Source organism: Microcaecilia unicolor, chromosome 6 (assembly GCF_901765095.1).
Source record: "Microcaecilia unicolor chromosome 6, aMicUni1.1, whole genome shotgun sequence".
NCBI lineage: Eukaryota > Metazoa > Chordata > Amphibia > Gymnophiona > Siphonopidae > Microcaecilia > Microcaecilia unicolor.
The window spans coordinates 114648455-114675069 of record NC_044036.1 but is presented as its reverse complement, the minus strand read 5'-3'; the positions used below and the strand labels follow the sequence as shown (position 1 = coordinate 114675069).

The 26615-nt window shown below is 48.2% G+C and overlaps 1 protein-coding gene across 1 annotated transcript in view; it reads left to right on the top strand.

Annotated features, from left to right (window-relative positions):
* Nucleotides 1–26615, top strand: part of C6H1orf112 (chromosome 6 C1orf112 homolog) — a 148895-nt gene that overhangs the window by 106002 nt on the left and 16278 nt on the right. Inside the window, 2 exon segments of the mRNA XM_030207309.1 lie at nt 19656–19769; nt 21697–21801. Coding sequence (XP_030063169.1) covers nt 19656–19769; nt 21697–21801 — 219 coding nt within the window.

Below are 26615 nucleotides of genomic sequence, written 5' to 3'. Positions count from 1 at the left end.
CCCCAGAGTTCCGCCACAACAAGCCCCTTTTTAAGCTTAAACTTATCCAGAAATGTGCATGGGGATGCCATCACACTCTCTCGGTTCAAGAAAACAAATCACTGGCCAGGTGACTTATTTACCGAACCTCAAGAGTACCCGCCCCCCTTCTGCACAAACTGGCTTCAGGGACATACATTGTTCTTGAGAGGTGCCTTATCTCATTCCTTCCAGCCTGTTCTTTGAGATATACCAGGCAAGTAAAGTACAGAATAGTTTAAAATTTATTATCGATCAAAGTAAGACTGAAAAGCAATTCTTAATATTTTCCATCACATTCGGTTCTTTGCTTTACAATTTTACTTATACATTAATGGTATAATAGAATAACTTTGAGATATTTTCCGCGTATAATGAGTAAGATAACAATTCCATATAGTCAAAATAATGATTATGCAAAGTATGGTTAAGGTAGGATGAAATAGCAAATTTAATGCTTTGGTAGCTGAAGGTGAATGTCCAGAGAAAATGTCCCACCAATTATGGGCGGTAGCTTTTTGCAAGCGTGAAGAAATGTCTACAAGTGTATCTCCAGTGAGAGTTGTATCAATCTGGTGTTGAATCAAAGTTTTATTGCGCTTCTGCAAATATTGTTGTAAAAGTTCAGTTTTTTGTATAGCATCTCTCAAAGGCTGGAAACTTAATGAAATGTTGGCTATATTCAGTACTTGTGGATACCAATATAGGGTCAATTGTTGCTCTATGTCCGGTACAAAAGTAAATAATTGTCCATGCCACCATAAATGAGTGACGTTGGTAAAACAACCAGAAAAAGGATAAGATAGATTATATAAATGGGCTGCATTGACGTCATAAGAAGCTAAACAAATGTATTGAGCATTAATTTCAATAAACATACTAAAATTAGTAGGGAGTATGGTCCAAGGGCAAACATTAATAGAATGCTGTAATAAACACGGTTCATATATAGGAGAATGTTGTCCGCAAATAGCCCCATTAATGGTATGTTGGCAAAATTCTAAGTTATAAGTAATATTATCTGTCCCAATATAATTTCCAGAAAAATGCGGTAACCAAAATTCATTAGCAAAAACAATGGGCAAAATTATAAATTTACACAAAACACATTGCTTGGTTACATTGAAATGCACAATTTGCCCAGAACAAAAGAGGTCAGTACATATTACAGTATTTAGAATTATTAAAATCCAATTTGCAGAAGGAATCCACCGGTGAAAGATTCGCCTCCACAAATATTCAGAATTAGTCATAGTAACATAGTAGATGACCGCAGAAAAAGACCTGCACGGTCCATCCAGTCTGCCCAACCACCAGCCCCGCCTCCCACCACCGGCTCCGGCACAGACCGTATAAGTCTGCCCAGCATTATCCCCGCCTCCCAACCACCAGTCCCGCCTCCCACCACTGGCTCTGGCACAGACCGTATAAGTCTGCCCAGCACTATCCCCGCCTCCCACCACCGGCTCTGGCACAGACCATATAAGTCCAACCACCAGTCCCGCCTCCCACCACCGGCTCTGGCACAGACCGTATAAGTCTGCCCAGCACTATCCCCACCTCCCAACCACCGGCTCTGCCACCCAATCTCGGCTAAGCTCCTGAGGATGCATTCCTTCTGAACAGGATTCTTTTATGTTTATCCCACGCATGTTTGAATTCCGTTACCGTTTTCATTTCCACCACCTCCCGTGGGAGGGCATTCCAAGCATCCACTACTCTCTCCGTGAAGAAATACTTCCTGACATTTTTCTTGAGTCTGTCCCCCTTCAATCTCATTTCGTGTCCTCTAGTTCTACCGCCTTCCCCTCTCCGGAAAGGTTCATTTGCGGATTAATACCTTTCAAATATTTGAACATCTGTATCATATCTTCTCCGAGGACAAGCAGGCTGCTTGTTCTCACGACTGGGTTGACGTCCATGGCAGCCCCCACCAACCGGAACAAAATCTTCGCGGGCGGTCCGCACGCAGGGCACGCCCACCGCGCATGCGCGGCCGTATTCCCACCCATGCGTGACCGTTCCCGCTCAGTCTTTTCTTTTCCGCGCTGGAGAGAGCCGTGTTCGTCTCTCTCTCTGTCAGCCCCGGAAACCGGATCGCGCTTAACCGCGAATTTTTTCTTTTTTGTTTAATCGTTCATTGTTCTTCGTTTTTCTGTTTAGTTTAAAAAAAAAAAAGAAAAAACGCTGAACTTTGTTTTCCCTCGTGTCTAGCCGGGGCGTCGCGCTGCGGCCTTGTGGCCGCGCGGTCGATTTGTTTTCGAGGTGTGATTTTTACCGCCACCATCGACGACTTTGATTTCGCCGACGCGATTTTTCCGTCGATGTCCTCGAAGGTCCCGAGTGGATTTAAAAAGTGTGGTCGGTGCGGCCGGCATATCTCGCAGACCGACACGCTTGGTGCCTCCAGTGCCTCGGGCCGGAGCACGATACCAAGACGTGCACTTTGTGTCTCGGTCTCCGGAAACGGACACAAGTAGCGAGGCAAGTTCTTCGGGACCGTCTTTTTGGAACTTGCGCCGGCCCCTCGACGTCGACTTCGACTGCATCGGTATCGACGGCCGGTTCTTCGGTACCGGTATCGATGTCCACGAAATCGGCACCGATGGCATCGACCCCAGGAGCACAGGTCCCGTCGGCCTACCGGTCCTCCGGTGAAGGCAGGGGTGAGAGGCCGCGTGGGCAATCGGCCCCGGTCACTCCCTCTACCCAGGGCCCTCGGGACCGAACCCTGTCGGACCTGGTCCCTCGAGGCCGAGGGGGATCGACCTCCTCCTCGATTCCACCAAGCGCCGATGACGGGCATCGCAAGAAGACAAAGAAGCACCGTCATCGGTCGCCCTCGATGCATCCGGCTCCCGGCGCCGGAGATGAGTCGACACCGAGTAAGCGGCAGCGTCGTGAGGAGAGGTCCCCCTCTGTAGTAGAGGTACCGCCGCATCAGGGTCCCAGCACTTCGGTGCAGTCTCCTGGACCCGAACAGCTTCCGGCACCGACGCCTCTACCCTCGCCTTTCCCGACAGTGGGCCTTGACGAGTGCCTCCGAGCCATCCTTCCGGGGCTCCTGGAAGGGCTGATGCGCCAGACTGTGCCGGCGCCGGGGGTGCTTGCGCCCTCGGCGCCGTTGACTGTGGCGCCGGCGAGCTCTAGCCCGGTGCCGAGGACGCCGATGCCGCTTGCGGCGCCTGTCTCGACCGCCACGCAGGTGGAGTCGACGTCGATGGAGGGAGCTTCATCCCCGCCGGCGCGGGAGTCCACCGCTCGACGACGCCACCGAGGCCTCGGTGCCTCGACGTCGAGCCGGGCCCGGTTGAGGACTCAGCTGCAGGAGCTTATGTCCGACACCGAGGAAGAGGCCTCGTGGGGGGAGGAGGAGGACCCCAGATATTTCTCCTCAGAGGAGTCTGTGGGACTTCCCTCCGACCCCACTCCTTCACCTGAGAGGAAGCTCTCGCCACCTGAGAGCCTCTCCTTTGCCTCCTTTGTCAGGGATATGTCTATTTGCATTCCCTTTCCCGTGGTCTCTGTGGATGAGCCGAGGGCTGAGGTCCTCGACTATCCATCACCACCTAGAGAGTCCTCCACGGTGCCATTGCACAATGTCCTCAAAGAGACACTGCTGCGGAACTGGTTGAGACCACTATCTAATCCCACCATCCCCAAGAAAGCAGAGTCCCAGTACAGAATCCACTCAGACCCAGAGTTAATGCGGCCCCAATTGCCTCATGACTCGGCGGTCATGGACTCTGCTCTCAAGAGGGCACGGAGTTCGAGGGATACCGCCTCAGCGCCCCCGGGGCGGGAGTCTCGCACTCTGGACTCGTTTGGGAGGAAGGCCTACCAATCTTCCATGCTCGGCCTACCAATCTTCCATGCTCGTGACCCACATCCAGTCTTACCAGCTCTACACGAGCATCCACATGCGGAATAATGTGAAGCAACTGGCGGACCTGGTTGATAAGCTCCCGCCGGAGCAGTCCAGGCCTTTTCAGGAGGTGGTCAGGCAGCTGAGGGCGTGCAGAAAGTTCCTGTCCAGGGGTATATATGACACCTGTGACGTGGCGTCTCGTGCTGCGGCCCAAGGTATAGTGATGCGCAGGCTCTCATGGCTGCGTGCCTCTGACCTGGACAACCGCACCCAGCAGAGACTGGCCGACGTCCCTTGCCGGGGGGATAATATCTTTGGCGAGAAGGTCGAGCAGCTGGTGGACCAACTGCATCAGCGGGAAACCGCCCTCGACAAACTCTCCCACCGGGCGCCTTCAGCATCCACCTCAGCAGGTGGACGTTTTTTCCCGGGCCCGGCAGGCTGCGCCCTATGCTTTCACCAAGCGTAGGTACATCCAGCCGCCCCGAAGGCCTCGTCAGGCACAGGGACAGCCCCAGCGCGCTCGTTCTCGTCAACAGCGTGCGCCTAAGCAGCCCCCTGCGCCTCCACAGCAAAAGCCGGGGACGGGCTTTTGACTGGATCCATGGGAACATAGCCGCCCTACAAGTGTCCGTACCGGACGATCTGCCGGTCGGAGGGAGGTTAAAAGTTTTTCACCAAAGGTGGCCTCTCATAACCTCCGACCAGTGGGTTCTCCAAATAGTGCGGTGCGGATACGCCCTGAATTTGACCTCCCTGCCACCAAATTGTCCTCCGGGAGCTCAATCCTTCTGCTCCCATCACAAGCAGGTACTTGCAGAGGAACTCTCCGCCCTTCTCAGCGCCAATGCGGTCGAGCCCGTACCACCCGGGCAGGAAGGGCAGGGATTCTATTCCAGGTACTTTCTTGTGGAAAAGAAAACAGGGGGGATGCGTCCCATCCTAGACCTGAGAGACCTGAACAAATTCCTGGTCAAAGAAAAGTTCAGGATGCTTTCCCTGGGCACCCTTCTGCCTATGATTCAGAAAAACGACTGGCTATGTTCCCTGGATTTAAAGGACGCATACACTCACATCCCGATACTGCCAGCTCACAGACGTATCTCAGATTCCGTCTGGGCACACGGCACTTTCAGTATTGTGTGCTGCCCTTTGGGCTCGCCTCTGCCCCACGGGTGTTTACAAAGTGCCTCGTGGTGGTAGCGGCGTATCTACGCAAGCTGGGAGTGCACGTGTTCCCATATCTCGACGATTGGCTGGTCAAGAACACCTCGGAGGCGGGAGCTCTCCGGTCCATGCAGTGCACTATTCAACTCCTGGAGCTGCTGGGGTTTGTGATAAATTACCCAAAGTCCCATCTCCAGCCAGCCCAGTCTCTGGAATTCATAGGAGCTCTGCTGAATACCCAGACGGCTCAGGCCTTCCTTCCCGAAGCGAGGGCCAACAACCTCCTGTCCCTGGCTTCACAGACCAGAGCGTCTCAGCAGATCACAGCTCGGCAGATGTTGAGACTTCTGGGTCATATGGCCTCCACAGTTCATGTGACTCCCATGGCTCGTCTTCACATGAGATCTGCTCAATGGACCCTAGCTTCCCAGTGGTTTCAAGCCACCGGGAATCTAGAAGATGTCATCCGCCTCTCCACCAGTTGCCGCACTTCACTACACTGGTGGACCATTCGGACCAATTTTAACCTGGGACGTCCATTCCAAATTCCACAGCCCACGAAGGTGCTGACGACGGATGCATCTCGCCTGGGGTGGGGAACTCATGTCGATGGGCTTCACACCCAGGGTCTGTGGTCCCTCCAGGAAAAGGATCTGCAGATCAACCTCCTGGAGCTCCGAGCGATCTGGAACGCACTGAAGGCTTTCAGAGATCGGCTGTCCTATCAAATTATTCAAATTCGGACAGACAATCAGGTTGCAATGTATTACGTCAACAAGCAGGGGGGCACCGGATCTCGCCCCCTGTGTCAGGAAGCCGTCGGAATGTGGCGTTGGGCTTGCCAGTTCGGCATGCTCCTCCAAGCCACATACCTGGCAGGCGTAAACAACAGTCTGGCCGACAGACTGAGCAGAGTCATGCAACCGCACGAGTGGTCGCTCCATTCCAGAGTGGTACGCAAGATCTTCCGAGAGTGGGGCACCCCCTCGGTGGACCTTTTCGCCTCTCAGACCAACCACAAGCTGCCTCTGTTCTGTTCCAGACTTCAGACACACGGCAGGCTAGCGTCGGATGCCTTTCTCCTTCATTGGGGGACCGGCCTCCTGTATGCTTATCCTCCCATACCTTTGGTGGGGAAGACCTTACTGAAGCTCAAGCAAGACCGCGGCACCATGATTCTGATCGCGCCCTTTTGGCCCCATCAGATCTGGTTCCCTCTTCTTCTGGAGTTGTCCTCCGAAGAACCGTGGAGATTGGAGTGTTTTCCGACTCTCATTTCGCAGAACGACGGAGCGTTGCTGCACCCCAACCTTCAGTCCCTGGCTCTCACGGCCTGGATGTTGAGGGCGTAGACTTCACTGCGTTGGGTCTGTCTGAGGGTGTCTCCTGTGTCCTGCTTGCCTCTAGGAAGGATTCCACTAAAAAGAGTTACTTTTTCAAGTGGAGGAGGTTTGTCGTTTGGTGTGAGAGCAAGGCCCTAGAACCTCGTTCTTGCCCTGCACAGAACCTGCTTGAATACCTTCTGCACTTATCAGAGTCTGGCCTCAAGACCAACTCAGTAAGGAATCACCTTAGTGCAATTAGTGCTTACCATTATCATGTGGAAGGTAAAGCCATCTCTGGAGAGCCTTTAGTCGTTCGATTCATGAGAGGCTTGCTTTTGTCAAAGCCCCCTATCAAGCCTCCAACAGTGTCATGGGATCTCAACGTCGTCCTCACCCAGCTGATGAAACCTCCTTTTGAGCCACTGAATACCTGCCATCTGAAGTACTTGACCTGGAAGGTCATTTTCTTGGTGGCAGTTACTTCAGCTCGTAGGGTCAGTGAGCTTCAAGCCCTGGTAGCTCATGCTCCGTATACCAAATTTCATCATAACAGAGTAGTGCTCCGCACCCACCCAAAGTTCCTGCCGAAGGTGGTGTCGGAGTTCCATCTTAACCAGTCAATTGTCTTGCCAACATTCTTTCCCAGGCCGCATACCCGCCCTGCTGAACGTCAGTTGCACACATTGGACTGCAAGAGAGCATTGGCCTTCTACTTGGAGCGGACACAGCCCCACAGACAGTCCGCCCAATTGTTTGTTTCTTTCGACCCAACAGGATAGGGGTCGCTGTCGGGAAACGCACCATCTCCAGTTGGCTAGCAAATTGCATTTCCTTCACTTACGCCCAGGCTGGGCTGAATCTTGAGGGTCATGTCACGGCTCACAGTGTTAGAGCCATGGCAGCGTCGGTGGCTCACTTGAAGTCAGCCACTATTGAAGAGATTTGCAAGGCTGCGACGTGGTCATCTGTCCACACATTCACATCACATTACTGCCTCCAGCAGGATACCCGACGCGACAGTCGGTTCGGGCAGTCGGTGCTGCAGAATCTGTTTGGGGTGTAAATCCAACTCCACCCTCCAGGACCCGAATTTATTCTGGTCAGCCTGCACTCTCAGTTAGTTGTTCTTCGTAGGTCAATTTCTGTTATGCCCTCGCCGTTGCGAGGTTCAATTGACCTGGGTTCTTGTTTTGAGTGAGCCTGAGAGCTAGGGATACCCCAGTCGTGAGAACAAGCAGCCTGCTTGTCCTTGGAGAAAGTAAATGATACATACCTGTAGCAGGTGTTCTCCGAGGACAGCAGGCTGATTGTTCTCACCTACCCTCCCTCCTCCCCTTTGGAGTTGCGTTTCGTAATTTTTGCTTGTCATTCAACTGAGCGGGAACGGTCACGCACGGGCGGGAAGACGGCCGCGCATGCGCGGTGGGCGTGCCCTGCGTGCGGACCGCCCGCAAAGTTTTTGTTCCGGTTGTGGGGGCTGCCGTGGACGTCAACCCAGTCGTGAGAACAATCAGCCTGCTGTCCTCGGAGAACACCTGCTACAGGTATGTATCATTTACTACCCCTGTTTCTCCTTTCCTCCAGGGTATACATGTTCAGGTCAACAAGTCTCTCCTCATACGTCTTGTAACGCAAATCCCATACCATTCTTGTAGCTTTTCTTTGCACCGCTTCCATTTTTTTAACATCCTTCACAAGATACGGCCTCCAAAACTGAACACAATACTCCAGGTGGGGCCTCACCAACGTCTTATACAGGGGTATTAAAACCTCTTTTCTGCTGATCATAACTCTCTCTATATAGCCTAGCCTTCTTCTAGCTACGGCCACCGCTTTGTCACACTGTTTCGTCGCCTTCAGGTCTTCAGATACTATCACCCCAAGATCCCTCTCCCCGTCCGTACCTATCAGACTCTCCCCGCCTAACACATACGTCTCCCTTGCGTCATTAAATCATCCTGAAACGTATTCCTTTGTATGAGGGCAAATAAATGCTGCAACGTGCATGTAGTCCAATTCATAAAATATGTTATATTGACATCTACTTGTAATTGGGCTATTTGAGTATGATTGAAAAGGTTTAGAAATCTTTAATCATATTGTAAAGTAATCTGCTGTGGTTCAAACACCGTTGGCATCCACTGACCTTGCAAAGTAATAAGCTGATTATATCAGTTCCAATACGCTTAGCTTTATAAGCTAAAGTCTCAGAATTAATAGCATTTATTACTCCTGCACTTGCACCAAAAGCTCTCCCATTAATGTGTCATACCAAGCTCGTTTAACTCTACATTTGGGCAGTTGAGGAAAAGTAATATTGAAATTAATAACATTCTTCTGATGATTTATAGCAGTATTTTTACAGGTAGAAGGTTGGAGGGTCATGGGATAGGAGGAAATGTCCTATTGTGGATTAAAAACTGGTTGAAGGTTAGGAAACAGAGAGTGAGGTTAAATGGGCAGTATTCACAATGGAGAAGGGTAGTTAGTGGGGTTCCTCAGGGGTCTGTGCTAGGACCGCTGCTTTTTAATATATTTATAAATGATTTAGAGATGGGAGTAACTAGCGAGGTAATTAAATTTGCTGATGACACAAAGTTATTCAAAGTCGTTAACGCGCGACAGGATTGTGAAAAATTATAGAAGGACCTTATGAGACTGGGAGACAGGCGGCTAAATGGCAGATGACGTTTAATGTGAGCAAGTGTAAGGTGATGGATGTGGGGCAACAAGAACCCGAATTATAGCTACGTCATGCAAGGTTCCACGTTAGGAGTTACGGACCAAGGAAGGGATCTGGGTGTTGTCGTCGATAATACACTGAAACCTTCTGCTCAGTGTGCTGCTTCGGCTAGGAAAGTGAATAGAATGTTGGGTATTATTAGGAAAGGTATGGAAAACAGGTGTGAGAATGTTATAATGCCATTGTATCGCTCCATGGTGCGACTGCACCTTGAGTATTGTGTTCAATTCTGGTCGCCGCATCTCAAGAAAGATATAGTAGAATTGGAAAAGGTGCAGCGAAGGGCGACTAAAATGATAGCGGGAATGGGACGACTTCCCTATGAAGAAAGACTAAGGAGGCTAGGGCTTTTCAGCTTGGAGAAGAGACGGCTGAGGGGAGACATGATAAAATAATGAATGGAGTGGAACCGGTGGATGTGAAGCGTCTGTTCACGCTTTCCAAAAATACTAGGACTAGGGGGCATGTGATGAAACTACAGTGTAGTAAATTTAAAACGAATCGGAGAAAATATTTCTTCACCCAACGCGTAATTAAACTCTGGAATTCGTTGCCGGAGAACGTGGTGAAGGCGGTTAGCTTAGCAGAGTTTAAAAAGGGGTTAGACGGTTTCCTAAAGAACAAGTCCATAAACCACTACTTAATAGAACATAAGCTCTTTCATATATCTGAACTCCTTTCCATAATCGTATGTATGGATGGACCGTACAGGTCTTTCTCTGCCGTCATCTACTATGTAACTATGTATGTATCTTTGTTCCTGTGAAAATTATAGTTACCACAGACCATGCTCGATAAGCCGTGCATGTGTAATTGTCTTGTTGTCGGATTTCACTCTGATTCTTCTATTGCCAAATCAGCTTGCCTCGTCTTTCGGTGGTAAGATGTAGTCGTCCACCTGGCAATACCCAAAGACACCATAAGAAGGAGGATCATACTGACTCTACAAGGATCTATGAATGAAACATGTTAACAGATTAGTTACTCTCTGAGATAACATTTATTTGCTGGAACATAAGTCCATTTTTCTCGCCCAGATTGAAGGATCAAGACAGTATCATCTGCCCCTTGGGCAATAATTTCAGCAGGCTGTGGGGGCCCATTTTCTTGGGTAACCCACACCTTGGCACCTGCAGACAAATTAGGGGATATGAAAAATCCAATATATATTATGGTCTGAAGCGTATTGTTGTACTACTTGACCCCTAAAATGGGAACCATTATCTGTCTGCATTTGGAGGGGAATATCACAATAAAGAGATATCAGTTCTAAAGTTTTGATGGTATTAATCTGGGTAGCTCATCTGCAAGGATATGCAATTACATGTCCAGAATAAGTACAGTGGGGGAAATAAGTATTTGATCCCTTGCTGATTTTGTAAGTTTGCCCACTGACAAAGACATGAGCAGCCCATAATTGAAGGGTAGGTTATTGGTAACAGTGAGAGATAGCACATCACAAATTAAATCCGGAAAATCACATTGTGGAAAGTATATGAATTTATTTGCATTCTGCAGAGGGAAATAAGTATTTAATCCCTCTGGCAAACAAGACCTAATACTTGGTGGCAAAACCCTTGTTGGCAAGCACAGCGGTCAGACGTCTTCTGTAGTTGATGATGAGGTTTGCACACATGTCAGGAGGAATTTTGGTTCACTCCTCTTTGCAGATCATCTCTAAATCATTAAGAGTTCTGGGCTGTCGCTTGGCAACTCGCAGCTTCAGCTCCCTCCATAAGTTTTCAATGGGATTAAGGTCTGGTGACTGGCTAGGCCACTCCATGACCCTAATGTGCTTCTTCCTGAGCCACTCCTTTGTTGCCTTGGCTGTATGTTTTGGGTCATTGTCGTGCTGGAAGACCCAGCCACGACCCATTTTTAAGGCCCTGGCGGAGGGAAGGAGGTTGTCACTCAGAATTGTACAGTACATGGCCCCATCCATTCTCCCATTGATGCGGTGAAGTAGTCCTGTGCCCTTAGCAGAGAAACACCCCCAAAACATAACATTTCCACCTCCATGCTTGACAGTGGGGACGGTGTTCTTTGGGTCATAGGCAGCATTTCTCTTCCTCCAAACACGGCGAGTTGAGTTCATGCCAAAGAGCTCAATTTTTGTCTCATCTGACCACAGCACCTTCTCCCAATCACTCTCGGCATCATCCAGGTGTTCACTGGCAAACTTCAGACGGGCCGTCACATGTGCCTTCCGGAGCAGGGGGACCTTGCGGGCACTGCAGGATTGCAATCCGTTATGTCGTAATGTGTTACCAATGGTTTTCGTGGTGACAGTGGTCCCAGCTGCCTTGAGATCATTGACAAGTTCCCCCCTTGTAGTTGTAGGCTGATTTCTAACCTTCCTCATGATCAAGGATACCCCACGAGGTGAGATTTTGCGTGGAGCCCCAGATCTTTGTCGATTGACAGTCATTTTGTACTTCTTCCATTTTCTTACTATGGCACCAACAGTTGTCTCCTTCTCGCCCAGCGTCTTACTGATGGTTTTGTAGCCCATTCCAGCCTTGTGCAGGTGTATGATCTTGTCCCTGACATCCTTAGACAGCTCCTTGCTCTTGGCCATTTTGTAGAGGTTAGAGTCTGACTGATTCACTGAGTCTGTGGACAGGTGTCTTTCATACAGGTGACCATTGCCGACAGCTGTCTGTCATGCAGGTAACGAGTTGATTTGGAGCATCTACCTGGTCTGTAGGGGCCAGATCTCTTACTGGTTGGTGGGGGATCAAATACTTATTTCCCTCTGCAGAATGCAAATAAATTCATATACTTTCCACAATGTGATTTTCCGGATTTAATTTGTGATGTGCTATCTCTCACTGTTACCAATAACCTACCCTTCAATTATGGGCTGCTCATGTCTTTGTCAGTGGGCAAACTTACAAAATCAGCAAGGGATCAAATACTTATTTCCCCCACTGTATCTACTGCTGTGCATACATATTGACATCCCTATGAATTGCCAAATCTGTCCAGGTAACCTTCCCTTTTGTAATTGCCCCTTAGTCACATGGGGAACAGATCGCCTAGTCTGATGTTGACAGACTGGACATTTTGCAATGAGAGTTTTAATAACATCCATAGTTAAACTAATACCACGATCTGTTGCCCACCTGTAAGTGGCTTTTTCTCCCAAATGTCCACATTTCTGGTGCGCCCATGTCGCCAAACCTGAGCAATTATCCGGTTCTTCCAAAGTTTCCACCTTGAGAGGTGAAATTTTGCTTTGTTCATCAGCCACTGCGTTGTAAAGGCGTTCTAGGGTATCACCCTTGCAATGAGCATCTAATTGAAAAACAGTAACATTAGTATTTTGTACATAATTCCAAATGTCTTGCCATAATTCTTTACCCCACAAATTTTTGGTATTAATCTTCCAGTTGTAATGGCACCCAAGTCTTTTGTTTCTGCCAAAGACTCCAATTAGCATAATCTTCAGTTACTGAGACACTTAGCTCTACGTCTCCTGGCTGCACTGGTCACAGATCTAAGGCAGTTTGTATTGGCTGCTGTGCTGCTTCAAAAGCCTGTTGTTCTTTTTCTCCCACTCAAAATTATATAAATTTTTTTCCTAGTCACTTTATATAATGGTGCTAAAATTTGCACCAGGTGGGGTATGTGTTGTCTCCAAAAGCCAAATAATCCAATAAAACGTTGTGCCTTCTTTTTATTACAAGGAGGAACAAATTCCAAAATTTTCTGTTTAGCTTTTGGCAAAATTTCCCTCAGACCATTATGCCACTGAATGCCTAGAAATTTCACTGTTTGGGATGCTCCTTGTATCTTATCAGGCGTTATTTCCTATCCTTTGTCCTTTAAATGTAAAATTAACAACTCCAACTGAGTCTGAATATCTTCCTGTTTTCCATTGAATCATAATATCATCAATATAATGCAATATAATGCACAATTTGCATATGATCAGCTAGAGGAAACTCATCTAAATGATCTGCCACCATCCGGTGACAGATAGTGGGGCTATGAATCCAGCCCTGTGGTAGTTTTAATAACCCCCTTCTCCATTAACTCTTTTATAGTTTTACTGATCTCAAGGTGCCCCCCCTGGTATTCTATACTGTTTTAAATGAATAGTCCGTGTGGCTGGGGAATCTCTATTGGGGTAATTTTCACCATTCCCACAGTAATTGAACGAGATTGGAAGTAAGGTTTAACTCCAAATTGATAGCTCCCATCTTGTAAAGTTAATGACAGTCCCTTTAACATATCTATGCCCAGTATATACTCAGGCACAGGTACAATCCTAACTTAGTATTCCCTTTTAGGTGAATTTCCAATTTTTAATTCCACCCAGGTCTGTATAGCTTCAATTTGTTTTCCCCCCAATCCGGTAATGACAGCTTTCTGACCCTTAAATTTACGTGGATTCCCATAAAATAAAGTGGTCTCAGCTCAAGTATCCACTAGAGCACGCACTTTTTTACAGGACCTATTTTTCCAACAAATTTCTATACATGGGGCCGCAAATCTAAACATGCTAAGTGGGTGGAAACCTGGTCATTCTGTCAATCATATTTTCCTGTGTTTTTTTTAGATGCTGCACTTCTTTCCAGGGATACAAATCCTCATACCCCTGCCATTCCTCTTCCTCTTGTGGGGGTGCACTAACACTAGCACTAGGGGTTCCAGCCTCAGGGTGAGATCGAGCTGATTTGTCAGCATTTACCTGAGCTTGCTGACTGCATACTACTTTGCCCCCATTTAATCCCCGCTTTTTAACTTTCCCTTTCTGCTTTTTGCATTTATACTGTGCCACCCTTACTGCGGCACACTCTGCAATTCAATTGTCTGATATTTATCCAGCTTATCAGCTAACAATTTATTTTGACAATTAAGCATTGAATTTTGACTACGCAAGTCACACATTTGTCGCTCTGATTCTGCAATTGTCCTATGCTGTTCATCACTCATCAAAATGGTCACTGTCTTGATCTCATCTTCTCCTCCAACTGTTCACCTTCTAGTTTCCTTGCCTCTGATCATCCCTCCTCTGATCACCATCTTATAACTTTCACACTTAAATCGCCTCCCTCCCAGTCCCGTCCTATCCTATCTAATTTATCTAGGAATCTTCATGATATTGACCCTTCATCTCTATCCTCCCATGTTTCAAACCTCCTCTCTACTGTGGCACCATCCACGTCTGTCAACGAGGCTGTTTCTTCTTACAACAATACTCTATCCTCTGCCTTAGACACTCTTGCACCTTTGATGACCCGCCCTGTAAGGCGTACAAAACCCCAACCTTGGCTGACTTCTAATATCCGCTACCTACGTTCCTGTACCCGCTCCGCCGAACACCTCTGGCGGAAATCTCGGGCCCTTGCTGATTTCTTACACTTTAAGTTCATGCTGACCTCCTTCCAATCTGCTCTTTTACGTGCCAAACAGGATTACTATATCCAACTGACCAACTCTCTTGGCTCTAATCCTGGACTTCTCTTCACCACATTGAACTCTCTCCTCAAGGTGCCCCCTCCCCCAACTCCCCCTTCATTATCTCCTCAGACCCTTGCTGAATTCTTTCACAACAAGGTTCAAAAGATAATAAACCTTGCTTTCTCTACCTCACCAGCTCTCCCTCCACTAGTCCGTTCCCCTCTCTCTCCTTCCCCTCATTCTCTTTCCTCCTTTCCTGAAGTTACTATTGAGGAAACTACACTTCTCCTTTCTTCCTCAAAATGTACCACCTGTTCCTCTGATCCCATTCCCACCCACCTTCTTAATGCCATCTCTCCTACTCTTATTCCTTTTATCTGTCACATTCTCAACCTCTCACTTTCCACTGCGACTGTCCCTGCTGCCTTTAAACATGCTGTGGTCACACCTCTCCTTAAGAAGCCTTCACTTGACCCTACTTGTTCCTCTAATTACCGACCCATCTCCCTCCTTCCTTTTCTCTCCAAATTACTTGAGCGTGCTGTTCGCCGCTGCCTTGATTTTCTCTCCTCACATGCTATTCTTGACCCATTACAATCTGGTTTTCGCCCTCTCCACTCAACCGAAACTGCGCTTACTAAAGTCTCCAATGACCTATTACTGGCTAAATCCAGAGGTCAATATTCCATCCTCATTCTTCTTGATCTTTCCGCTGCTTTTGACACTGTCGATCAAAGCATACTTCTCGATACCCTGTCCTCACTTGGATTCCAGGGCTCTGTCCTTTCCTGGTTCTCTTCCTACCTCTCCCTCCGCACCTTTAGTGTTCACTCTGGTGGATCCTCTTCTACTTCTATCCCTCTGCCTGTCGGCGTACCTCAGGGTTCTGTTCTTGGTCCCCTCCTCTTTTCTATCTACACTTCTTCCCTTGGTTCATTAATCTCATCCATGGCTTTTCCTACCATCTCTATGCTGATGACTCCCAAATCTACCTTTCTACCCCTGATATCTCACCTTGCATCCAAACCAAAGTTTCAGCGTGCTTGTCTGACATTGCTGCCTGGATGTCTCAACGCCACCTGAAATTAAATATGACCAAAACCGAGCTTCTCATTTTCCCCCCCAAACCCACCTCCCCGCTACCCCCGTTTTCTATTTCTGTTGATGGCTCTCTCATTCTCCCTGTCTCCTCAGCTCGAAACCTTGGGGTCATCTTTGACTCTTATCTCTCCTTCTCTGCTCATATCCAGCAGACCGCCAAGACCTGTCGTTTCTTTCTTTACAACATCCGTAAAATCCGCCCCTTTCTTTCCGAGCACTCTACCAAAACCCTCATCCACACCCTTGTCACCTCTCGTTTAGACTACTGCAATCTGCTTCTTGCCGGCCTCCCACTTAGTCACCTCTCCCCTCTCCAGTCGGTTCAAAACTCTGCTGCCCGTCTCATCTTCCGCCAGGGTCGCTTTACTCATACTACCCCTCTCCTCAAGACCCTTCACTGGCTCCCTATCCGTTTTCGCATCCTGTTCAAACTTCTTCTACTAACCTATAAATGTATTCACTCTGCTGCTCCCCAGTATCTCTCCACACTCGTCCTTCCCTACACCCCTTCCCGTGCACTCCGCTCCATGGATAAATCCTTCTTATCTGTTCCCTTCTCCACTACTGCCAACTCCAGACTTCGCGCCTTCTGTCTCGCTGCACCCTACGCCTGGAATAAACTTCCTGAGCCCCTACGTCTTGCCCCGTCCTTGGCCACCTTTAAATCTAGACTGAAAGCCCACCTCTTTAACATTGCTTTTGACTCGTAACCACTCGCCTCCACCTACCCTCCTCTCTTCCTTCCCGTTCACATTAATTGATTTGATTTGCTTACTTTATTTATTTTTTGTCTATTAGATTGTAAGCTCTTTGAGCAGGGACTGTCTTTCTTCTATGTTTGTGCAGCGCTGCGTATGCCTTGTAGCGCTATAGAAATGCTAAATAGTAGTAGTAGTAGTAATCACGGTTCTGATGAATTTTCCAATAAGTGGTTAACGGAATCCATCCACGCCTTCCGACAGAATATTGTTCCTTCCCCCGTTCTATCTTAATTTTTTGCATACATCTAACCATATCTAAAGGTTCCGACCCCTTTAAACAGGAGTCCCACTCCTCACACAAACCTGCACATTTTGACCACTCAGTGGCTATTATATCATATGGTACTGCATCTTATCCAGGGATCTCAATAACACTCTCCGCTTTATTTTTCCCAATTTTTTGCTTAAAAAATTCCATTCCCCTCTACGAATCCTGCTCACAGCGCCAACTAATGTATTGCTTCAGTATTGCAGCCTGCTCACTTGGAGGGGCATAATCGAACGTCGCCGGCCAAATAGATCGCCGGCCATCTCCAACCCTGCGAAATCCAAGGCATTTGGTCATGGGAGGAGCCAGCATTTGTAGCGCACTGGTCCCCCTGACATGCCAGGACACCAGCTGGGCACCTTAGGGGTCAGTGCGGTGGACTTCAGAAAAACCTCCCACATGCATAGCTCCCTTACTTTGGGTGCTGAGCCACCCAACCCCCCCCCCCCCCAAAAACCTACTACCCACAAATGTACAACACTACCAAAGCTCTTAGGGTGAAGGGGGCAACTACATGTGGGTACAGTGGGTTTTGGAGGGCTTCCATTACCAGCACAAGTGTTACAGGTAGGGGGGGGGATGGGCCCGGGTCCGCCTGCTCCAGGGACCTGCAAACACGCAGGCCTCTAGGACTTGTTGCTGCTGTATAACCTTGGCACACCAGTTGACACCTGAAGACTAATCTCTTTGAAAAAGTCCTTTATTTGAATAAGCATGTTTACTCACACTTAACAACAGATCAGAGGTTGTGCCCCACTGGCAAACAGTCTTCCTGGTACTGAGATTAGCAGTAGATCAGAGCTGGCAGAATGATGCACAATGCCCTCTTTCAGCCACATTCAAGGTAATAACGTTCTCTAACGTGGGTGACACATGAAAGGGATCTAAAACTGGCTTACAAAAATGGCCACTACCTCATGGACTACCAGAAACAAAACAGGGCACACTCTGAACCCAGTTAGCAGGGGGGAAAAGCACCATGGGAGTAGAGCCCAGTACCCTACACCCACCACAATGCATTGCTGATGTGACTCTGCAGGGCACCTAACAGAAAAGGTGTCACATTCAGTGAGAGCCACATTGCAACCAGGGAAGGGCTGTCGGAGGATACAACACATTCTGCTGTTATGGAGGTGGGTACGGCATTTGAGGCTGGCATACAGGCTGGCAAAAAAGGTTTTTAATTTTATTTGTTTAGTATAGGAGGGGGTTGGTGACCACTGGGGGGAGTATGGGGTGTCACCCCCTATTCCCTCCAGTGGTCATGTGGTCATTTGGGGCACCTTTTTGAGGCTTGGTCGTGAACATAAAAGGACCAAGTAAACCCGGCGATATACTGCTTATCGCCAGGTTTTTTTTTTTTCCATTATCGCCGAAAGCCGGCCATCTGGTAGCCACGCCCATGTCCCGCCTTCGCTTCACCGCCAACACGCCCCTTTGAACTTTGGCCGGCGGCGTGACAGGAAAGTGGCGATGTTGGCAAAAAAGCAGCTTTCGATTATACCGATTTGGCCGCTTTTCCGAGATCGCCAGCCATCTCTCGATTTATGTCGGGAAATGGCCGACGATCACTTTCGAAAATGAGCTGGTTGATCACCACAGACTGCTCACAGAATAAAATACTACAGATTCTTTTAGATTCATATTGGGTAAATGAAACTCTTTATTTGCACTTTAATTGGAGAGTGTAAGTCATTATTGTTACTGCATCACAATGATTAAGAAATACACACACTATTTGAGTACATTACTAAAGGAAGGCTATAGAAAAGTAAAATAAGAAAGATATTTATGTATATACATACATCATCATCACTGGTCAGGAATTACATCATTCAGGCCCGTTGCAGCGAAAGCCTGAAGCATCCAGACCAGGAACAAGTCTTTTCTGCACGATACATCCATCCACAGAATGAGCCCCAAGACTCTGCTGCAAAAAGCCCCCTTTTTAAGCTAAAACTTATCCAGAAATGTGCATGGGGATGCCGTCACACTCTCTCGGTTCAAGAAAACAAATCACTGGCCAGGTGACTTATTTACCGAACCTCAATAGTACCGACCCCCTTCTGCACAAGCTGGCTTCAGGGACATACATTGTTCTTGAGAGGTGCCTTATCTCCTACACCTCCCTTCTGCACAAGCTAGCTTCAGGGACATACATTGTTCTTAAGAGGTGCCTTATCTCATTCCTTACAGCCTGTTCTTTGAGATATACCAGGCAACTAAAATACAGAAGAGTTTAAAATGTATTATCGATCAAAGTAAGACTGAAAAGCAATTCTTAATATTTTCCATAACATATAGGCAACCAGAGGTGGTGATGTAGTGCATGATCAGAGTGGTCCGCCCCCCACCCACCAATTAACTCCCCCCCCCCCCCCCCCAACACACCTTCTACCATTTTGAAAAGCAACTGCCCGGCAATGTCTGTATAGTATCGGGGCAGAGAGAGCTCAGCAGCCTTATGTAAATTCAGGACCATTGACGATACGTATAGTGGTGCTGAATATACATAAATGGTTTAAACATCACAGTTGGCATTTAAATATAAGGTTGACCATGGGGTTTAAATATTGACCTGTTTATTTTTGTATAGGATTAAGAATTAAGGCATTGCTATACAAGATAAGCACAAATAAGGTAATACTGGGATACCTTAAATAATTAAGAGATCGTACAATTAAAATAAGTAAAATGGTGGCGCGGTAGCAGTACTGTCATTCAGAAAGTTTCCAGTTTGATTAACTGATAGTGTCTTCCTCAGCCCAGGTTCACTGGTTTTGCAGTTGGTGTGATGATGAGTGCAGGGTGCAACAGCAAGATGTAAAATAATGGTTGAGTCATAATGAAAAGAAGAGGTGTATAGGGGCTTCAGAAAGAAAAGGAAATGCTTCAGTTTAATGTAGTCAATAGTCAGTATACAGGTAGATGCTCTTCATAAGTGGACATTTTTCAAGTTCACATCCAATTTAACAGGCCTTTACTTTATTTCCAGGTTCTGTCCCTACTAATGTCTCTCTTCCAGCTAGAACCACCTTCCCATGTACGTCTGGCAGCTTTGGATTTCTTGTCCTCTTTAAGAAAGCTGCATATACCAACAGAAATGCAGGTAACTGTCCAGAGCACAGTTCACCATTAGCAGTGAAGATGACGGTAAAAGCAACAGAGTAATATCTGTCTTTAGCAGCGATTAATCACAGCAAGAGACAACACAGCTGTGATTAATCGCTGTGAAGTTATAAAGCCTCAAGGTAAAGCTGAGGCACCAAATATGTGGGGGGGGGGGGGGGGGGGGGGGGGGGCAATGCAGAAAGCTAGCACAGATGGAAGCGCATGGTTAGCACAACATCTGTGCTCAACTTTATGGGTGCCTGATAAAGGTTTTGTACAGAAGTGAAATCTTGCATTAGCCTCCATTTTAATATGCCGTGTGATGATCCATTTTAATATGCCGTGTGATGATGCAGAAAGTTAAAGATGGAAGACTTTAAAAGCAAGCACAACACTGGAACCTGAACACCAAATCTCAGGAGGTGTAGCAGAATTAGCCCCGCTTCTGTAACAGTTGCAACGGGATTGAATAGCTAATAGCCCCCTGCCCTCCCAGACCCTCGATATACTCCCCCAACACCCCTAAAAAGTAGATCCTTGGTGGTCTAGTGGACTTCCTTTCGAGTATCTTGAAGAGGCAGAAGAGAAACCAATTTGCTCTTGCCTTTGTGCCACCATCTTCCAAAATGTACAGACAGTGCATTCTGAGACGTACCGTATAGGGGAGATCTGCCAAATAAGATCATTTTTCCCTTATTTGGTAGCGTCTGCCCAGCTACCCAATAAGTATAACATTCATTTATTTGGCAGACTGACCCAACATGATACATCCCAGGATTCTTCACACAGGGTCAGGTGCTACCATTTTGAAAGACAGCAGCATGGAGGCAGGAGCAAGAAAAGGCTTATGTCTTTTCTTTAAGGTATGTGGGGGGTGTGGCAAGGGGACCAGGGGGGCCTACTAGATTATCAGAGATGTACTTTTGGGGGGGCCTGATGGATCATGAGAGGTGGAGTGGATCCACTAGACTACCAGAAATATGTTTGGAAGGGATCATGGGGATGGGGATCCACTAGACTACCAGAGATGTATTTTTTGGGGGGTCATCTCAGGGAGGAGATTAGTGGATTTTTTGGGGCAGTGGGGTTTTGTTTAAATGTCTCCCTTCCTGTCAGAGCATGAGCCAGTCTCCACTTATGCACTGACATAAGCACGCAACTATGGAATGCACTACCAAACGTCATGAAAACAATGCACGACCTAACAAACTTCCGGAAATCATTCAAAACCAACTTGTTCAAAAAGGCATACCCTAACAATCCAACTTAAACGCCTAAACCCTGCAACACAACGAAACTTATACTAGAACTGGACAAAACTTAACTCTTCCTCCTTGATTACTTAATGTATTCTGTCACTCATGAACTCTTAACGCAATACCACTCTGTATTTGTCATATCGGAATTGGCGATCACCATCACGGTACTATGTAAGCCACATTGAGCCTGCAAATAGGTGGGAAAATGTGGGATATAAATGCAACAAATAAAATAAATAAAAATAAACATAAGTGGTGATTGACTCATGATATATATTTTTTTGCTCCTTTTGCAGCAAATGGCTGTATTCTGCCATCGTAGTGTGTGCTGTTTTTTCTGTCCGTGTACACTTATAATGGAGTGGTGATTTGCATGCCATTGGAGAGTAAAACTTTCACATTAGTTTTGCATTAGAAGCCATCTGCTCAGCCATCAACATGCAGCTCTAATGTCCATTTTTTTCCATCAGCCCCTGTGAGCCATAGGGAGTGTGGCTGTAGAGCAACAGGAATTAAGTGGAATCACTTGAAGAGAACATTTACATTACAAATCAGATATAAATTGGCTCAATGTCTTAACTCTAGAACAATTGTATTACTGTTGAAGTTAATTTAATAATAGCAGTCTTATCCTTACTAGATTTTTTTTTCTGTTTTTCTTTTCAGTCCCATGTTCTTCCTGTGCTCTCTAGTCTGTTTTCTTCCCTTCTAGCTGACAGCTCCTGGATCGTTCATCAGCATGCGTTGGAGACTTTCACTCAGTTTGCAGAGGTAGGAGAGCAGTAGGCAAAATATTAAGGAAGTATTGAATGCTTTGTGTTGAGAGACTAACACTGGTTGCTGGACTGAATGATGCTTAGACCAGAAGTTTGTGGAGATCTTAGTGTTTATCCTTACAGGTGGAATATACACAGATATTGCACTGCCCATTAAATCTGATAATGGATCATTTGTTGCACAAACTGTAATACAACTCCCTGAAATTCTCTAGTAATGAGTATTCTCTCAGAACAAGCAGGATTCGGCATTGTGACTAATGGGTGACATCACCAGTGGAGCCCTGGCACAAAGATGCTCCCCAGTGTTCTCTTTACTAGAAGGCTTTAGAAGTGACTTGTTGCACATGTGTGCATCTTTCTGCCCATTGGATCACATAGATCCAGGTCAGTCTGTTCTTTTCTGCAGAGCAGTGAGGATGCGTTTCTCTGTCTCCCCTTTTTCTTGTGTATGTGTATTGGCGATTTGCATTGTTCTTTTTTCTTAATTTAAAATTATGTAAGTGTCGCGTGGGGCCAGAGCCCTTTTCTCCATGTAGTTCCTTAGATTTTTTTTTTAAGTTTTCTTTGTTTTCCGCAGTTCATCAGGCCCCCTTAGGCTTAGTTGGGGGTTTCCTCTTTCTTTTTCACAATCGAGCTGTTTGATTTTGCCTCAGCCATTTTTCTGGATATGTCCCTTAAAACTCCCAATGGTTTTAGGAAGTGCACTTCGATGCAACAGGACTATTTTCCTAGCAGACACTTACAATTTGTGCTTGCAAATTCTGGGACATGACCATAATCCCTCAGGCCCTTTGTAAACTCTGTTCACAGATGTTAAATAAAGGGATTAGAAGTTGTGAAAAATAGCATGACCAAATTTTTGGCACAGAGAAGTACGGTCCATCGACTTCGGCATCAGAGGTATCAGTCTCAATGGCTACAGGAGCTGTATCAAACTATGACAAAATAGTGGGTTGTTAAGCCTGTAAAACAGTTATTTCTTGAAGTGTATTTCTCTAGTTTGGCCAGCAGGTGGTGCATATTTGTTTAAAGCTGTTACAGACAAATGACTTCCTTCTTTGGTTAACACAGATAAGAGGTAACCTGCAGTGATGTGGCCAGCTATTTTTAAAACTTATTGTTCTGGGCACTGATTGGCCCAGGAGTTCAAAATTCAACTAGGATGTACTGTCTTTTTCTCCAGTCATAGCCAGAGAGAAAAGAGAGAAGGATCTCTTTGCCGAGGCCCGGTGAACAGTTATATTTGATATGTCCTGATTTCCCAAGGTACTATTTAGATTGTAAACAAATGTTTAGATAGTTTAATAATTGATCCATATTCAGAGTTACCTGTTATTATGTGCTGTTTATGTTCCATCTGTTTTTTATGGTTCACTGTTCAGTATTTTTCATGACAATAAACAGTTTTAGTTTATTGCCTTTACTTGTCTGGACTGACCAAGGATCCTGACCTAGAAATCATTGGGAAACACCTTGAGAGCGGGGGAGTTGCTCAGAGGTGGTTTGTGACCCAGTCGGTGGGAGGAGGGTGCTAGTATAGAGCACAAGTGGCAGATGCAGGTGGACCTGAGCTGTGCTGGGGCTAGACCCTCTAAGTGGCCGCAGGGGTAGCCCCAGGTGGGTGACTAAGTGTTTCTTGACACAGACACTAGGAATGCATCAAGCGTCAGTAGTGCCCATTTGGAAAGGGCATCTTCCAATCCCACCACAATGTCAAGGAAGGATTTCTGTTTAACCTAGATAATGCTGAAGGACTCCAATAACGTGTGTTGGATGGAGGCCAAGAAATAGGGCCGGTCTTAGGCAGAGGCGACCGAGGCGGCCGCATAGGGCCTCGCGCTTAAGGGGGCCCCGCGCGGCGCGCCTCAAGTCTGCCATTCTCTGCCTCCTCCCCTCCCGCGCTAGTCTTGCTCCTTCCCCCGCTCGCGCCCATCCACATCGTCGCTCATTTTTAAAGCCCTGAGGCGTTCTCCCTCTGAGTCCGACACCGGCGATTCACACAGCCTGCCTTCTGCCAGCGTTGGGGCGGGGCCTCTCCCTCAGACGCGTCCCACCTCTGTGCAAGAAAGGAAGTTGCATTGAGGAGGCGGGACACGTCTGAGGAGAGGCTCCGACACTGGCAGAAGGCAGGCTGTGTGAATCGCTGGTGTCAGAGGGAGAACGCCTCAGGACTTTAAAAACAACAACCACGTGGATGGGCGAAAGCGGGCAGAAGAGACAGGACCCAGAGGGGGAGAAAGCTGCCCAAGAACTGGGTATGGTTGGCTGGAGGGGGTGGGCAGGGGAGAAGAGAGTCGCTGCTGGGTATGGATGGATGGTGGGGTGGGCAGGTGGGAGAGGAGGGTTGCTGGACATGGGTGGATGGAGGGGAGGGAGGGTTGCTGGACATGGATGGAGGGGAGGGGAGAAGGGTTGCTGGACATGGGTGGAGGGGAGGGTTGCTGGACATGGGTGAATGAAGGGGAGGGGAGGGTTGCTGGACACAAGGGTGGATGAAGGGGAGGGGAGGAGGGTTGCTGGACATGGGTGGATGAAGGGGAGGGGAGGAGTGTTGCTGGACATGAGGGGAGGGGAGGGTTGCTGGACATGGGTGGATGAAGGGGAGGGGAGGAGTGTTGCTGGACATGGGAGGGGGGAGGGTTGCTCTGATCAAGGGGTTGAGGCCTCCGGAAGCAAACGCCCTCGGGTGGACTTCCAGGCCATAGAGGACTCTGTCTCCTCTGATGTAGATGAGGGCAGCGTATCTGAGTTCTCCCAACGGTCCTTTGGGGATTCCTTGATGGAGCGGATGACCCCTCTGCAGCACGGATCTTTCGCTCAGAGGATTTGCCCAACCTGTTAGTGCAGGCCATGAGCATTTTGAAGATTTCCTCTCCGGAGGACGTCTCTCCCTCAGCCTCAGCTCTGCCATTATGCTGGGGACGAAGCGCCCGCCTAGAACCTTCCACATGCATGAAGCCATGCACACCTTGATTTCGGCTCATTGGGATTTCCCAGAAGCGAGCCTTAAAGTGGCTAGGGCTTTGTCCCGCCTCTGTCCTCTGCCTGAAGGTGAACGGGAGGCCTTTCTTGGGCCTACCGTGGATTCTTTAATCACTGCGGTGACTAAGAAAACGGCATTGCCGGTGGAAGGTGGCATGGCCCTAAAGGACGCCCAAGTCAGGAGATTGGAGGCGGCTTTAAAGTCGTCCTTCGAGGCGCCTGCTTTAAGTTTGCAGGCCTCAATTTGCGGCTCCTATGTGGCCGGGGCGTGCCTGACGCTGGTGCAGTGGGCTTTCCCCTCGGATTCTTCCTTGAGGGCTGATTGGCCAGCCCTGGAATCGGGCTTGGCCTACTTGGCAGACTTGCTGTATGATGTCTTGAGAGCCTCGGCTAAAGGTATGGCTCAGACAGTCTCTGCACGGCGGTGGCTTTGGCTAAAGCATTGGTCTGTTGACCACGCCTCTAAGTCTCGCCTGGCTAAGTTGCCTTTTAAAGGCAAGCTGCTCTTTGGGGTCGAGTTGGACAAGATTGTGACCGATCTCGGCACATCTAAGGGCAAGAGGTTACCGGAGGTCAGGGCTCGGGCCAGGGGTGCCCGCCCCGGTTCCTCCAAAAGACGGTTTCAGGAAGCCCGTCGGTATCGCCCGGGCAAGTCGGGCTCCTCTGCCCCCTTTTCATTCATAAGGAACTTCTCCCCCAAGCAGCATTCCTTTCGCAGAGACCGCCGTCCTGGAGGTGCCTCCTCCGGTCCTCCCCCAGGGTCTCGTACCCAATGACGGGGCGCTGGTCCATGGCCCAGAGCAGATTGGAGGACGCCTATCCTCGTTTCTGGGCGAGTGGACCAGGGTAACTTCAGTCGCTTGGGTGCTGGAAGTCATCAGAGACGGCTACAAGCTAGAGTTCTGCCGACCCTTAAGAGACGGGTTTGTGCACTCTCCCTGCAAGTCTCCGGTCAAAGCTGTGGAAGTGCAGCAGACTTTGGACAATCTGATCCGCCTGGGTGCGGTCGTTCCGGTGCCAGAAGATCAGCTTGGCAAGGGACGTTACTCCATTTACTTTGAGGTACCAAAGAAAGGAGGTTCTGTACGGCCTATCCTCGACCTCAAAGGGGTCAATCGGGCCTTGTAAGTTTGGCACTTCTGGATGGAGACTCTCCGCTCTGTTATAGTGGCAGTGCAGGCAGGGGAGTTCCTGGCATCCTTGGACATCAAGGAAGCTTACTTGCATATTCTCATCTGGCCTCCTCATCAACGCTTTCTGCGTTTTGCAGTTCTGAGCCGACACTTCCAGTTTGGAGCCCTCCCGTTCAGGTTGGCTACTGCTCCGCGGACCTTCTCCAAAGTAGTGGTGGTCATCGCGGCCTTCCTTCGCAAGAAAGGAGTACAAGTCCATCCTTATCTGGACGACTGGTTGATCCGAGCCCCCTCTTATGCAGAGTGCGGCAGAGCTTCAGACCGGGTGATTGCTCTTTTGAGCTCCCTGGGGTGGATCATCAACTGGGAGAAAAGCCAGCTGAGCCCGACTCAGTCCCTGGAGTATCTGGGAGTTCGATTCGACTCCCAAGTGGGCAGAGTGTTCCTGCCAGACTATCGGATTGTCAAGCTTCAGGCTCAGGTGGACAAGTTCCTAGCAGCCTCTCCTCTTCGGGCTTGGGACTATGTGCAGCTGTTGGGCTCTATGACGGCCACGATGGAAGTAGTGCCCTGGGCCAGGGCCCATATGAGACCTATACAGCTCTCTCTGCTGCAGCGATGGACTCCAGCTTCGGAGGATTACGCTGTGCGCCTTCCCTTAGATCTGGCGGTAGGCAAGGCGCTGAGCTGG